This window comes from Coregonus lavaretus (assembly GCF_964263955.1).
Source record: "Coregonus lavaretus genome assembly, chromosome: 30".
Taxonomy (NCBI): domain Eukaryota; kingdom Metazoa; phylum Chordata; class Actinopteri; order Salmoniformes; family Salmonidae; genus Coregonus; species Coregonus lavaretus.
Genome location: NC_140017.1, coordinates 7,039,449 through 7,054,400, shown reverse-complemented (window position 1 = coordinate 7,054,400; position 14,952 = coordinate 7,039,449). Strand labels below are relative to the sequence as shown.

Sequence of the window (14,952 nt, the reverse complement as noted above, 5' to 3'; positions counted from 1 at the left end):
GTGAATGCACCTATTTGTAAGTCGCTCTGGATAAGAGCGTCTGCTAAATGACGTAAATGTAAATGTAAATGTAATGCATCAACAAAACAAAAAAGGGAGTTTACCCCAAAATCGACACTGCATGTAGGCCTGTTGGATTTGTTGGCATGAACTCGTTTACAAGATTCACAGTTTTAATTAGAAAGATGAAACATTTATTATGTTAAATTATAAAGTTGAAACGAGATTTAGAGTAGAATACATGTATTTTTCACCCCAAATGTAATACCCTTGACTTGACTATAGCCTCGCGTTAAAGAACAGCCAGCCAAAGTAGGCTACACCATGCTCTCTCATACAAGGGTAATAAGCATCAGGCTCTACTTACTAACAGCACAATTTGTATACAGTCAGCTCAGTTGAGGAAGTGGCCTAGCCTACATTGCGCCACATGAAAATGATTGTGGTCATAATTTCTTCTTCTGCGAGAGAATTTTAGAACGTGCAAATCATTCCGGATACTAGAGTCATCAAAATATCTCAATCATTCGGCGTCTGACGTCTGAAAAGAGAGGTAAGCGATAGCATTAGCAACTCTGAATACGTTAGGCTATCTAATGGGATAATATGATAAAATATTAGACGTCGTCGACTCAGTCATGAATGTTTTATTTATTTTTAAAGTAGCTATTCCTCAAACTTGGCAATGCTTCATTTCATGACTTTTTTTGTACGCATGCACGAGAATTAGGAAAATTCTCTCCAAGGACACGGTAGTCAGGGCTATCTGTCACTGTCACCAGTCGACTGAGCTATTTTTATCGTTGTGTTTCTACGGAATCTTTCATTGAGCAACAATGTAGCCTGTTTCGCTTGCCCATATTGCTACAGTGTATCAAATCAGAATTGCTGGAGTGTAGTGCGCATGGGACAGTTTTGTTGTTTAACCAAGCAATAGCTTATCATTCAGAATGTAGCCTAACGTTTTTTGCTAATTGAAGCAGTTCTATCTACTGTACTTGGTGTCTCTCCAATAGTTCCTGTAAAGGAATGAGAAATCACCCAGTTTACATTTTAATGGCAATGCAAGGGGGCATTGAACTTTGCCAATCAAATTAGTTGTGTGTCCAAATACTTTGCCCTTGATCAGGACTCTCAGTTCAATTACATTACACATACGTCATTGGACTAAGGCGTCTTCTGTACAAGGGAGTTTTGTTAAGAGCCGACGCTCTTAACAATAAGGACCTTATCTTTCATATCAGCAATAAATCATTTTCAAAAAACTAAAGGTTAAATTGATACACACCTTTATAGGGTTAGGGTTCCCACATGGCCATATGTCCCATGTTACAGCGCTTGTTTACAGAAAACAGACTGAAAGATGGAGGCGACCACCTGTGCTAGAATACAGCTCAGTAGTAAATTCCCATGAATAAAAATGTCTCAACATCCAATTATTGCAGGATATCCAGGTGTTCGGAGTATCTAGCATAACTTGAGAAATGTAGCGGAACTGTAGTTTGAGGCACTCATGTATTGCTCTGTGCAAAACTGCTACAGTAAGTGTATATTTTTTATTTGAAGGATTCTTTCGCTGTTGAAAGATAAGGGCCATATGTTTCGAAAGCGGTATCGCAAGCAATGATTATTGACGTTTCTAAACGTTAAAACACAGCGTCGGAATTGTAGTTCACATGAGCCAGTCATGGGCGAAGCGAATGGCTGAAAACTAGGGAGAAGGCAGAACGCTGCCTAGAGTTTAAGAGCTACCAAATACTGTACCCCCCTACAGCAAAAGGGGGCGTTTGGTTTATGCGTTGCAAACCTTTTTTTCTTAATTTCTCTGCTTTCTTCCTCCTGGTCCTTCCCAGGGGTGTCAATTGGGTATGGCAGGGTATGGCCATACCTAGCGGGCCTAGTTCAACACCAACAATTTTAAAATCATGCCAATCCCGATTAAAAGGCGAATACAGTTTAGCGGGGTGAGCGGGCTGGCTTTTAGGACCATGCGGACACCTTGAGAGGGAGGGAAGGTTGTTTGCATGCATTGCTGTCTGCATCGATGCAGCTCCAATTAACAGCGGGACTTTTTCTCAACACATTGTCAGTAGTGGTGCGTGGGTAAAATCACTGGAGAGGCCAAGCCAGAGAAAAAAAGCAATATTACAACCGATGTGTTGTGATAAATGCGTTGTTTGCTCTATAACTTGTTAGTTCATCCAGGCTCTGTCGTAGCCGGCCGTGACCGGGAGACCCATGGGGCGGCGCACAATTGGCCCAGCGTCGTCAAGGGTAGGGGAGGGAATGGCCGGCAGGGATGTAGCTCAGTTGGTAGAGCATGGCGATTGCAACGCAAGGGTTGTGGGTTCGATTCCCACGGGGGGCCAGTATGAAAAATAAAAATAAATAATGTATGCACTCACTAACTCTCTAAGTCGCTCTGGATAAGAGAGTCTGCTAAATTACTAAAATGTAAATGTAAATATGCCTTGACACCGTGATATATAGGCCTAAGGCCGAGAAAATAATAAGAAGACAGTGGCAGAATAAATTCAACCACACCTTTGTTTCATCACAAAACCGGAGAGCAACATCTGTCTGGTTAAGACCACAAAACATATTGCATGGAACACAGTTACATGCCCTACAGTGTGGTCAAGCAAGTACATTTTTTCGGACTTCTAAACAACTATTAATTTAGAACCATGGAGAGTTACCGCAAGTCGCAAAGAGAACAGGCGCTGCCCAAGGGACAGATTCCAACATCTGTCAAATGTAATACTTCCCCCCAAAAAACAAATCCTCCTCCAAATATGGTATTTTACAGTTAATACCGTCAATGGTATTTCAGCACCATTTCAACTTTAACATCTAATCAACTATGCTTAGTCAAATACAGTGACAACTAAAAGATGGCAAAAACTATTTAGTCCAATCAACGCAAACTAAATATGATGTGACTGTCTATGGTACTATTTCTGTGTGTGTGGGTTTAGAAAAAAAATAACATATCGACTTACCCTACTTGTTGAGAAACGCCAGCAATGCCATCCTCGTCTTTCATGTTGCCTAAAAGGTCTATGACTATGTCATACAGTACATGTTTTTAGTTTTTGTTGTCCTAGGCTACCAGGCTAAAATGCTTGCTCGCTAGCCTAACTTCCTTTCATGGGCAACAATGCTCCAGGCCTACTACATCTAGCTACATGTTGAACTTCCATCCTCTCAGGCCAGGGGCACAATGTATAAATGTATGGTTGGATCAGAATCACCATTATAATAATCATTGGCCAGTACGGAGAATTAAGTAAAACTACAAGTCCAAATCTCTATCTCTGTCCATGGCTAATTTAGGAATGGGCCGATTTTAGCTAGCCACCCACTGGATCACAACAACACAACGAGATGCAACAATAAAAAACAATTATGTAATTTACGTTTGGCTTCTGATGTGATTGGTTTGAAGCCAAATCCAAACTGAGCTCACTTAGTTTAGCTCAACACTGATTGGCTATTATTATTATTTTGAAGTATCAAGGGAGGCCAAATGCTCGCTGGCTTCTGTTGCGTTCAATGCTACGGGCGGCAACAATGTCATACTCAGTTTGACCAGACAGCATCAGATAGATGGGCTACACATACAGAGACAGAGGGGCGCTGTTTCGCTCGCTCGGATGCTTTCTCCGGTGAGATACATTCAGCGTCTTGCGAATTTAACGACATTTATAATAATAATAATAATAATATGCCATTTAGCAGACGCTTTTATCCAAAGCGACTTACAGTCATGCGTGCATACATTTTTGTGTATGGGTGGTCCCGGGGATCGAACCCACTACCTTGGCGTTACAAGCGCCGTGCTCTACCAGCTGAGCTACAGAGGACCACCTTTATGAAACACAGAGAGCCATGAATACACGTCACTGCACATTGCAGAGGTAAAGATGGCTGTAGTAGATGGCTTTGGCTAGGTAACTGCTGTTTGACTTGACATGAAACTAAACTTGTCACTTTTCCATACCCTAGGTTTAGCTGAAATGACACCCCTGTTACCTTGTCACTTGTCCTCTAACGCAGAGAATGTAAACGTCTTATGGGGCTCACCAGTGCATTAATAGACTCAGACTGCAGAGGAGGCTGGTGGTAGGAGCTATAAGAGGACGGGCTCATTGTGATGGCAGGAATGGAATGAAGGAACTGAGTCAAACATGTGGTTTCCATATGTTTGATGTGTTTTATACCATTCCATTCCAGCCATTACAATGATCCCGTCCTCCTATAGCTCCTCCCACAAGCCTCCTCAGATAGACTGCCCATTATGTTCCAAAATTGTTCCGGTAATTGTTGACCTTCCTTAGGAGAGTGGCCGAGATTCCATGCATTGAGGGATGACCAAAGAGAGTGGGAGAGGGATGTGTGGATAAAGGAAAAAGAGGAGGGCCTTAAACTGTTTAAATTAGCTGTGCTGAGTAGGGATTGGACAGGGGGAATGGTGTGGTGGTTTGGGAGAAGACTGTTCCGGGCCTCTCTCTCACATTGCCTCTGAGACTGCGTATTTGTTATTGCTGTCATGACTCAGCCTGTTAGCCAGTAAAGAGCAAGCAGCTGGAAAGTGGAGCAGCACAGCCTCGCCTATTAGCTACATGTCTGATCCTGAGAGAACACAGAGGAAACACATTGGGATTGGGACTAACTTTTCATAAGGTGGGACGGGTATAGTGTTTCTTTTCCTGCATGTGTGTATGAATGCTTTTTAGTGAAATTATATTTGTGTGAGTCTGCTAATACCTGAGTGATAACCTACTGGGGACACACTGGTTGGATCAACAGTGTTTCCACATCATTTCAATGGAATTACGTTGAACCAACATGGAATAGATGTTGAATTGACGTCTGTGCCCAGTGGGAACTATAACACTTACTTAGCTTCGATGTGACAACGTCAAAACAAAACGATTGGTTGCATCGAAGCTAACACTTACTGTGTTATTGACGTAGTAGGTGAGTTTGTGATTTTTGGAGGTCATTGATATGATATACTGCACTAAGTTGAGTGTCATGTTGCGTTGCAGGTTCACGTTAAACTACGGTAAACCGAGACCCACGGTGAACAAGGACGTAGGATCAGGAAGTGGAAGCACTGTTTTCAAGTTTCCTCAAGATGTGAACTAGTTGGAACAGGTGAGTCATGCATTCAAGCTTTCTTCTGAAGAAATTACTTTGATTCATTTGGTTGTGAATACAAGTAAACAATGAAATGATAGACAGTTATTGACTCATTGATTGAATTCTTTCCTTTGAGAGTGTTGAAAGCCTACTAGGAGGATGTGGCAGTGTTGGATCAGCTCAGGGGTCCTCAGGAGGAGATGGCGAGGTACACTCAATGATGTACTCCCCAAATCTAACATCTCTATCTTACATAGAAGTAAGAAAAACTGTGTCTGTGTAGCATAACAGTATTGTTATGTCTGTATAACAGTTGTAATGAATGAGTGAGGGAGGGAGGGAATATTTACAGCATACCGTATGTATTATGTATTCCTTATAACCACTGAGAATGATGTGGTGACTGTGTTTTGTCTTTAGACGTGAACCTCAGCCCACTTACAAGCAGAGTCATCACTTATAGGAACATGGGTTCATGTCACAGGTTAGTCAACATTCTCTTCCACAGACGTTCACATTTGACAGAAACACCAAACCATCTACTCATCACCCAGACATTGACATTTTACAGTTCCACTCCTACATACAGTGTAGACAGACAACACATAGGGGCGGTTCCCGGACACAGATTAAGCCTACCTCATCCCCATATTGTTATTTATTTTGCTAATTTGCACCCCAGTATCTCTATTTGCACATCATCTTTTGCACATATATCCTTCCAGTGTTATATGAAATTGTAACTATTCTGCACTATGGCCTATTTATTGCCTTACCTCCATAACTTACAACATTCGCACACACTGTATATATATTTTCTGTTGTGTTTTTGACTTTATGTTTTGTTTACCCCATATGTAACTCTGTGTTGTTGTTTTTATCGCACTGCTTTGCTTTATCTTGGCCAGGTCGCAGTTGTAAATGAGAACTTTTTCTCAACTGGCTTACCTGGTTAAATAAAGGTGAAATAAATAAAAATAAATAAAATAAGCCTAATACTGGACTAAAAAGCATTTTTTAAAATGCCGATTCTCGATTGAGTTTGCTTTTTAGTCTAGGACTAGACTTAATCTGTGTCCAGGAAACCAACCCATAAAGTGCTAGTCTTAGTGCTAGATCAGTATTTTGTGTGTCCTGGAGACATGCTACTTGTTATGACACATAAGTAGAGAAATAATCACTGTTGAGTGAGCCTCTCTTTGTCCACCCCCCACAGACAGCTGAGGCTTCCAGGAGGACTATGGAGGACGTTTAAATATTCCTCCTTCTATTCAGCCAGTGGATTTCATTCAAGGTTTTTTTGCTCCAGTGGGCCTGAAATAGGTAATTCTAGTCCACAATCAAACAGGTAAACAGAGCTTGTACGTATGTCCAATCACTTAAAGTCTGGTCCTCGTAATTCACACCATCTGTTGTGTAGGTCCCTGCTACAGTATGTATTAGGAAGCCTCCTTCCTAAGTGAATGGGAAAGATTGGCACCATCTAATTGCATAAGCCTCTTCTCTCTTATGATGCCCCTTTCTCTGCATGTTTCACCCACATCACATACCAGGCATTATTTCAGGGTAGCTATAAGGGAAATAAGTATGCAATAAACAGACAGGTACTAAAAAGCAACAAAAAGTAAGAGCATCGTGGTAAGTGTTCCAGAACTGCATGTACTGTACTGTACTTACTGGTCTGTTATAGTGTAGTTACATAGATTCTAAGATAGTTCATCCTAATGTAGGTAAAGTAATGTGAGGCCTTACGAATCCTGCAACGATAGAGATTTTGGCTTATGTATTTCAGTCGGTGCTCTTGATAATTCAAGAGAATGTTTTCGTTCATTGCTGTGTTTAAATACTGGTCCTTTCCTTCACAGATCCCATTGAGATCCACAAGAAGAAGTTGACCTTATGGTTCAGCCACCTACCTCAGGAAGAGAAGCAGTTCGGGGACTACTTCACCCCCGAGACCATGCACGTGGAGCCACTCATCCTGGAGAGGAAGCCAGAGGAGAGGAAAGGGCCCTTAATCACCCCCCTCCTCAAGGCATCCCAGGCCCCCCAGAGTGCCTCGGTCACCGTGGAGCAACTCTTTGAGCCCACTCATCAAGGAGGCAGGGAGCAGGGCCTTAACGTGCTGCTGTACGGGGCAGTCGGGACAGGGAAGAGCACGGTGGTGCGGAAGCTGGTTCTAGACTGGTGTGCCGGGCTCACTTTGACCCAGTTCAAACTACTGGTGCCCTTCTCCTGCGAGGACCTCTCCCAGTTATCCAAGTCCACATCTCTGAGAGACCTGGTCAGCAGGAAATACCTGCACCTGAAGAAGATCCCCATGCTGAGTGGAGAGAGCGACCAGGCCAAGGACGTGCTGTTTCTGTTTAACGGCATGGAGAAGATGAAACTGGACTTCCGTATTGGCTCCACGGAGCTGTGCAGCGACCCCAACGAGGCCGTCCCCTCCGGGGCAGTGGTGGTGAACCTGCTCAGGAAGTACATGCTGCCTGAGGTAAGGGCCCACAACCTGCATTTAGTCAGTTACATACAGTAGAATGTGATGTGTGCTAAGGAAGTGCTGTTTGAGCAAATCAGATGCTACCATAAAATCAATCAGAAAAATACAGTATGTTACCATTCAAGGCTATCAACTTCATCACGTTCAGTATGTCTATTTCCAACCCCAGTAAGTTGTGATGAAAAATGTTTAGTAATGTATATGTATTGATAATTTAACTCAATTTTTTTAGGCCAGTATTTTGGTCACCACAAGGTTGTCTGCCCTTGACCACATCCCTACAAAGTATGTGAAACGCTACGCACAGATATATGGCTTCAATGACCCAGATCGCCAGCGAGCATACTTCACAAGCCGACTGCTGCAACAGATTGGAGAGAAGCCGAGAAACCAGGAAGCTCACGCCCTCATCGAGCTGCTTTACCTCAACCTACAGAGGGAGAGCCAGTTGGCGGCCGCCTGCTTTTTACCTTCCTATTGCTGGCTGACTTGTGCCATCCTCCACTTTTTACATTTCACCGACGCCCAGGCACCCATACGTACGCTAACTGGTATCTATACCAGCTTCCTGAGACTCAACTTTGGAGGGGAGGTGCTGGAAACGGGTGGGGGTGTATCTTCTCTAGAGCACCAGAACTCGTTGATGCTCTATGTAGTCCGCACTGTGGGCAAACTGGCCTTTGACGGAGTCACCAAAAAGCACACTTCCTTCTCCGAGGAGGAACTGGAACAGTTTGTGGGTGGTAAGACCAAAACAGATGAGGAACTGCGTCAGCTGGCCGTGTTCCGCACTGATGTTCTCGACTTCTTCCTGGTGCCCTGCATCGAGACCAAAGGGTCAGAGCTTAATGAAAAGGAGAAGCGCTACGTGTTTGCCATTCCCGCCATGCAAGAGTACCTGGCTGCCCTGTACGTTGTCCTCGGCGAGAACAAGACAGCTCTGGAGAAGCTGAGCAAAGAGGTGACCGTGGCCATCGGCCAAGTGAGCGAAGATGTCAACACCCTCATCAGCATCATCTCCAAGTTCATCCCCCTCAGGGTATTCGCTGTTTTCAACCTGCTCAAGCTCTTTCCCAGCCTGTTTGAGAAGATCAGCAGCCGCAGCAAGGGCCGCATTGCCCGCACAATGGCGGCAGAGATGTTCCGCAGCGAGGACAGCTTCAACGAGGATGTGCTGGACCAAGTGGAGCAGAGCCTACTAGGAGTTCACGGCCCCCAGCCACAGGAGCGCCTGGACAGCCGGGCCTTCGAGCTCTACCCCATCTTCATGGGCGGCCTGCTTCACTACGGGAACCGGGTTCTGCTGGAGCAGCTGGGCTGCAGCATCAAGAGCACCACGGTGGCTCAGATCACAAGAACCCTCAAGAAGCACCTGGCGGCGGAGATCGTGAAGTGGCAGCCCCCTGAGGAGCTCATGGACCTGCTGGTGCTCCTGTACGAGTTCCAGAATCCCCGGCTCACGGCAGAGGTCCTGCTCTCCATCCGCAGCATCAAGCTGTCCAACGTGCGCATGACACCCCTCAAATGCTTCATCCTGAGCTCTGTGCTGGCCTGCGTACCCTCGAGGTACCACCTGGAGGAGCTGGACCTTTCTTCCTGTCACCTGACCAACGACCTGCTGACCATGCTGTGGCCCGCTTTCCGCCACACGCACAACCTCAAGTGAGAGAAGGCTTGATTTGTGGGCCTTTAGTCAACTTTTATTTTTTGTTAAGAGCTAGATAAATAGTTTTATTTTTATTTAAACTAAATTCTCACCAACTCACAAGATTGACCTCTTGTATCTGTCCATGGTAACAGTCACTACTTACCACAGTAAAAAGGTGATATTACTAGTGTATTTCTACCTACTACGTTACATATACCCTCTGTTCACCTCATTGAGTTATGTTATCATTTTCAGAATACAGGTGGTAAATCTAAGGTGACCCAAAGCCTTATCAATAACACTCCAAATCCTCTATTTACTGAGAGGTGTCCAAACATGCAGCAATATTTGCCTTTTTAGCTTGTATTGCTAATTAATGTTTGACTGAGGCCTTAAAATCATTAACTGCCAAGTGACATATCAGGTCCTAACTTGATCCATCCAGTAACATTCATGGATTCATTCATGGTAGGTTTGACATTATAGCCTAAATGTGTTTGACTTGCTGCATAAAAAGTGTACTCCCTATGGGCATTGACAACATGGTATTCTGATGCTATTAAAGGAAGGAGCATTGGGAGTAAAGGGATACTTTATTGCCCATAATATAACCTTTGATATCTATATTAGTGTTATCAGGTTATTCAGCCTGGCCTGCTTTTTGGTTGTGGTTGTAAAAAAAAAAAAAAAATCATGGTGTTACTTCATGAAGAACTGCAACAAGGAGTGTTATCTGTGTTCAATCTGTGTTTTTTGTATTTAATAGTTGTTCTATGGACAGTACGTGAGGTTCGTGGTTTGCAGGCTAACGCATGTGTGTGGGGGTGTGTTTGTGATAGCTGTGTATGCTTTTTTTCTCTCCGTTGTCTTCAGTCTCCAGTTTAATAGCCTGGGTCCTGAGTCCTGCATTCTCCTGAGAGATCTACTACTTGACCCCAACTGTACTATTAGATCTCTACAGTAAGACACTGACTCTTTACCAGGCTAATGGCCTTATTTCCTTTTCTATGGCTCAACAGGTAGGTATTGGTGGTAATAATAACTAATCAATGGAATTTACAACTTTCCTTAAGTATGATTACTAATGCTTTATTTTTAAATATTGCCTTATTTATTAATTTGCTTTGGTCAGAAAGGGACAATTTCTCTCATTTGAGAACTTGCTCACTTTACACTTCAAATAAGATGTTTACTGTATGTAGAACACCCACATTGTCCAAATGATAGTTGGTCTAATGTCTAACTAACAGATGACATGCTGCTTCAACCAGCCTCCACTTGTCCAGTTTGAATGCTGATACAGTGTCCTGTGACTGTCCCTCTGTAGCCTGTGCGATAACCCCCTGTTAGAGTCCGGGGCTCGCTGTCTGCTGGACGCCCTGCTAGGGAACCAGTCTCTCAGGCAGCTGTCCCTGATGCACACAGGCATGGGCGACACGGGGGCCTGCGAGCTGGCCAAGAGGCTCAACCAGCACACGGGCCTGCAGGAGCTCAACGTGGCCTACAACAACATCGGGGACAATGCTGCTCTGACCCTGGTGGATGCCTGCAGAGAGCACCCCAGCATCCACACTGTGCAGTAAGCTAAGCAGCACCGTTCCCACATGTCCTGGAATTACAGTATATGGGGTTAGGCGGGGCAATAAATTATTCTGTGGAGGCCAGATTTAGCTTGCAGGCCAACAGTTGCAGACCCCTATATACACAAAGAAAATGTATTGCATGACTCGACCACTATGGTTTCTTTAGTAATTTTATTTGGGCAATTTTCTTTTCATCGTGCACTTATTATGCATCATCTTTATATGAAGTGGCATTTGAATGTGTCTATATGTAGGTTATGTGTATACATTTATTCCATTGTGTTCCACAGCTTGTACCTGAATCCTCTCAGCAACGTGGGGAAGCAGTCCCTGTACGTTCGAGGAGTCCCGCTGAACCAGGGTGGCACGGGGCGGCGCGTGAAGGTACTAGCCTCGGTCACCGAGGGCTCGGACATCTCGGAGGACTGGCACCCCATCCTGAGCATCATCAGTAAGAACGCCTCGTCCTGGGAGCGGGAACGCGTCAGGGAACAGCTGCAGATCTTCCTCCGAGACCTGGAGTGGGGTAGGAAGCAGGCGCCAAGCTTCTGGAAAAAGATGCACTTCCGCAGGGTGGAGAACGGCGTCAGGCAGACGCTGCAGATGCTGCAGAAGGACCCGACCAGGACCGGTGGGAGTGCCAAGTAATGGACAAGCAATGTCTGTGTTTTAAAAAAATGAGCCATGATGTTCATGTATGTTCAGTATGTCTTTTAATCTGGAGGTGTTTGGTCCAGTATTTACAAAGTCTTCCGGTCTTTCAACCATAGGATAAGCCCATGTATCCATCGCCTTGAAGAAATGTAGCAAGTGAGAAGTGGGACAGCCAAATCTATGCAAAATTAATTGAATAAAATATATTCATGGTGTGAAACTGAAAGCGTCCTTTTCAAGACTACATAGGAAGGTGTTTCCATTATGCAGAATTATGCACATAGCCATATTTGTTTTGGGCCTCTTTGTGTACTCTGTATGTAAAATGTGTAGTATCTTACATTTTAGTCATTTAGCAGACGCTCTTATCCAGAGCGACTTACAGTTAGTGCATACATTATTTGATCGAACCCACAACCCTGGCGTTGCAAACGCCATGCTCTACCAACTGAGCTACATCCCCTGCCGGCCATTCCCTCCCCTACCCTGGACGACGCTGGGCCAATTGTGCGCGCCGCCCCATGGGTCTCCCGGTCGCGGCCGGCTATGACAGAGCCTGGATTCAAACCAGGATCTCTAGTGGCACAGCTAGCACTGCGATGCAGTGCCTTAGACCACTGCGCCACTCGGGAGATCTTGTATTTTCTCCCAGTTCTTTGCTTGAGGATGTCTGTGTGTGTTTAATAAATATATTCAGGTAGGTTTAAAAGGAAATGTGTTCCGTTTGTGTTAAATAATAATAGCGTTTCGCTGTTTTAATAGGAACAATCATTTGATAAAGTCAACATGGATTGATACTTGAAAATACAAAGTGTTGCATGTACTGCGAAAGCCATTGGTTGCAACACTTTTCTATTACATTTACTAGATGCTTAAAAACATGCTTTTATTTTTATAGCAGGCTGTGCTGTGCTGCATCATCAAACATAATTTGCTTTCTCAAAAAAAAAAAAAGAGTTCATAGCAGTTAACCTATTGGCCAATAGAATGTACTTGACGGTTGTCCTTCATTCATTTGTACTGTATACTATTTTGTGTGATATAATTTAATATGGAGTTCAGTGCTTGTATTGGCAATTACAGACTTTTAGGCTGTTTTGCTCTTGCACATTATAGAGAAGCAATGTCAACCTACTGTATGTGCGCTTTGATTAAATGAATTGTAACCCATGAACTTCGAAGTCCAAATCAATGTAATTACGGTATGTCTATTTTGAAATTCATTACGTCAAGCTTAGAATGGACAATGATCTACTCGAGGTCCCCACACCAACACATTTAAACCATAGCCCTAACCTAGATCCTCATAGTATTTCCAGATAGGCTCATTGCTGTTTTAGTCTCATTGTGCCCATAATCAACCATTCTTTCTCCTGCAGTGTAGCACTCATGACCCCAATGGCCTTACATTGACAGTATAGCCAATATAGTCAAATTGTTGGTATCAGCTCAGTTGTTTAAGCTCGTAAACCATTGTATGATAACACATTATCTAAGAAACCTGGAGAGTGTTTAGTGTTGTGATGGGTTACCAGGTCTGGTCACAGGTTAGCTAAACATTAAGCCTAGGAGGCCTAGTGTTAAGGTGGAGGAAGAAGGAGTTACCGTCTCAAATGCTGACATAACAGAGGAATCTTAACGTCCCAATCTGCTGTGTACCTTGCACCTCCACACACCCTCGGGCAGCCAGGAGGACGTCCAGACACAAGGACAGACAGAAGCCATGAAGTACACCACAGGTGAGAGTCTGTTTTTATACGTCTAGTCACAAGGACAAGAGGATATAATGTTTAATGTATACTTTTGGCACAAGGCCTTTCTCAAGACCAGTCTCCATTGTTTTCTATGTTAAGACACAGACACGTTCCTCCGCTTCACTAGGCTGGTCTTGCTTTAGAAATCGAATGAGTACACAATATGAGATTTGTATATTCAAATAGCATTTTACGTAACCTTTAGGTATATTCTGAAATGCTTTCTCTCTGTGAGTCAGTGTGAGTGTGTTCTAAAGTGTGTTTAATCATTGGTGATTAAAGGTAGCCTTCTGTGTTGTGTGACAGTGCTGGAAATGTATGTCTACCTCTGCGAAGTAACAAGTTTGATTCTAAAATGAAAATGACTGGATTATACATTTTAGTGTTTTTTTGATGAATAATTAATTCTGAACTGCTACCCCCTCAGCATACATTAATATGCTAGCCTACATTGACTGCTGTATCCAAAATAAACATGTTGACGGTCAACATACAACATGGGTAGTCCTTGCTAGGTCTACCCATAATAGAGAATTTAAAAAGGCCCTGTGATAAAAGCTGTTTGGTCCCTCTACAGCTAGAATAATGACAGTCAGCAGATAGCTGGGAACACGACACTGCAGATATCACAACTAACAACCTGACAGACTGCACAGACCTCTCCTTGCCAAGAGGTTGAATGTAGGTATGTGTTGTCAGTGTGTGTGTGCAACTGTCGAGCTTGAAGGGATGAATTCTGCATACAAATGAGAAATGCTTGTATAAGGGCTGGCATGCTGTGGCATGTGAGTGGGAGTATCCTCCTCCTCCTAATATTAGTCATTAGGCCAGGTTAGGATATGCATGATGAAAGATGGAGCCAAACCTTAGAATGACAGTAATAAGTAATGAATGACTTGACTGCCTATCAAATGCTATATTGTGACACGGGTCCTCGCTTCTAATATTGAAGTTTTTCTCTCAGTATGATTCATTCATCAAAGTAATATTTAAGGACATTTGCTGTACAGCTAAAGGGCTGGATGCTGGAGAGACATGACATCTTTGAGCTAATGATCACCTGTGACTGTGTCCAGTGATGCTCATGCATCCGGACAGGGCCGGGGGATCATACAGTGCCTTCAGAAAGTATTCATACCACTTGACTTTTTCCACATTTTGTTGTGTTACAGCCTGAATTCAAAATAGATTAAATAGATATGTTTCTCACCCATTGTCACACAATACCCCATAATGACAGAGTGAAAACATGTTTTTAGAATTATTTTCATAATTTATGAAAATAAAGTGCAGAAATATCTAATTTACACCCAAGTCAATACTTTGTAAAAGCCCCTTTGGCAGTGATTACAGCTGTGAGTCTTTCTGGGTAAGTCTCGAAGAGCTTACCACACCTGGATTGTGCAAGAATTTTCTAAATTCTTCATGCTCTGTCAAATTGGTTGTTGATCATTGCTAGACAACCATTTTCAGGTCTTGCCATAGATTTTCAAGTAGATTTAAGTCAAACCTAACTCGGCCACTCAGGAACATTCACTGTCTTCTTGGTAAGCAACTCCAGTGTAGATTTGGCCTTGTGTTTTAGGCTATTGTCCTGCTGAAAGGTGAATACATCTCCCAGTGTCTGGTGGAAAGCAGACTGAACCAGGTTTTCCTCTTGGATTT

General features: G+C 43.5%; 1 protein-coding gene across 5 annotated transcripts; it reads left to right on the top strand.

The window, feature by feature from the left end:
• The first annotated feature begins 397 nt into the window (after positions 1-397).
• LOC311105561 (NLR family member X1-like) lies at positions 398-12,707 on the top strand. 5 transcript variants are annotated; one of them, XM_084147741.1, is made up of 10 exons: positions 398-553; positions 5,055-5,163; positions 5,287-5,407; positions 5,569-5,632; positions 6,365-6,471; positions 7,014-7,642; positions 7,881-9,310; positions 10,170-10,256; positions 10,624-10,875; positions 11,170-12,707. In XM_084147741.1, exons 3-10 carry the CDS (start codon positions 5,308-5,310, stop codon positions 11,525-11,527), a joined length of 3,027 nt encoding a protein of 1,008 aa, XP_084003867.1. In that variant the 5' UTR covers positions 398-553; positions 5,055-5,163; positions 5,287-5,307; the 3' UTR covers positions 11,528-12,707. The 5 variants fall into 5 exon arrangements, with proteins under 5 accessions (XP_084003867.1, XP_084003869.1, XP_084003868.1 ...); XM_084147743.1 differs by having other exon boundaries at positions 477-553; positions 5,285-5,356; XM_084147742.1 differs by lacking the exon at positions 398-553 and adding an exon at positions 4,553-4,686 and having other exon boundaries at positions 5,287-5,356.
• Positions 12,708-14,952: the final 2,245 nt, after the last annotated feature.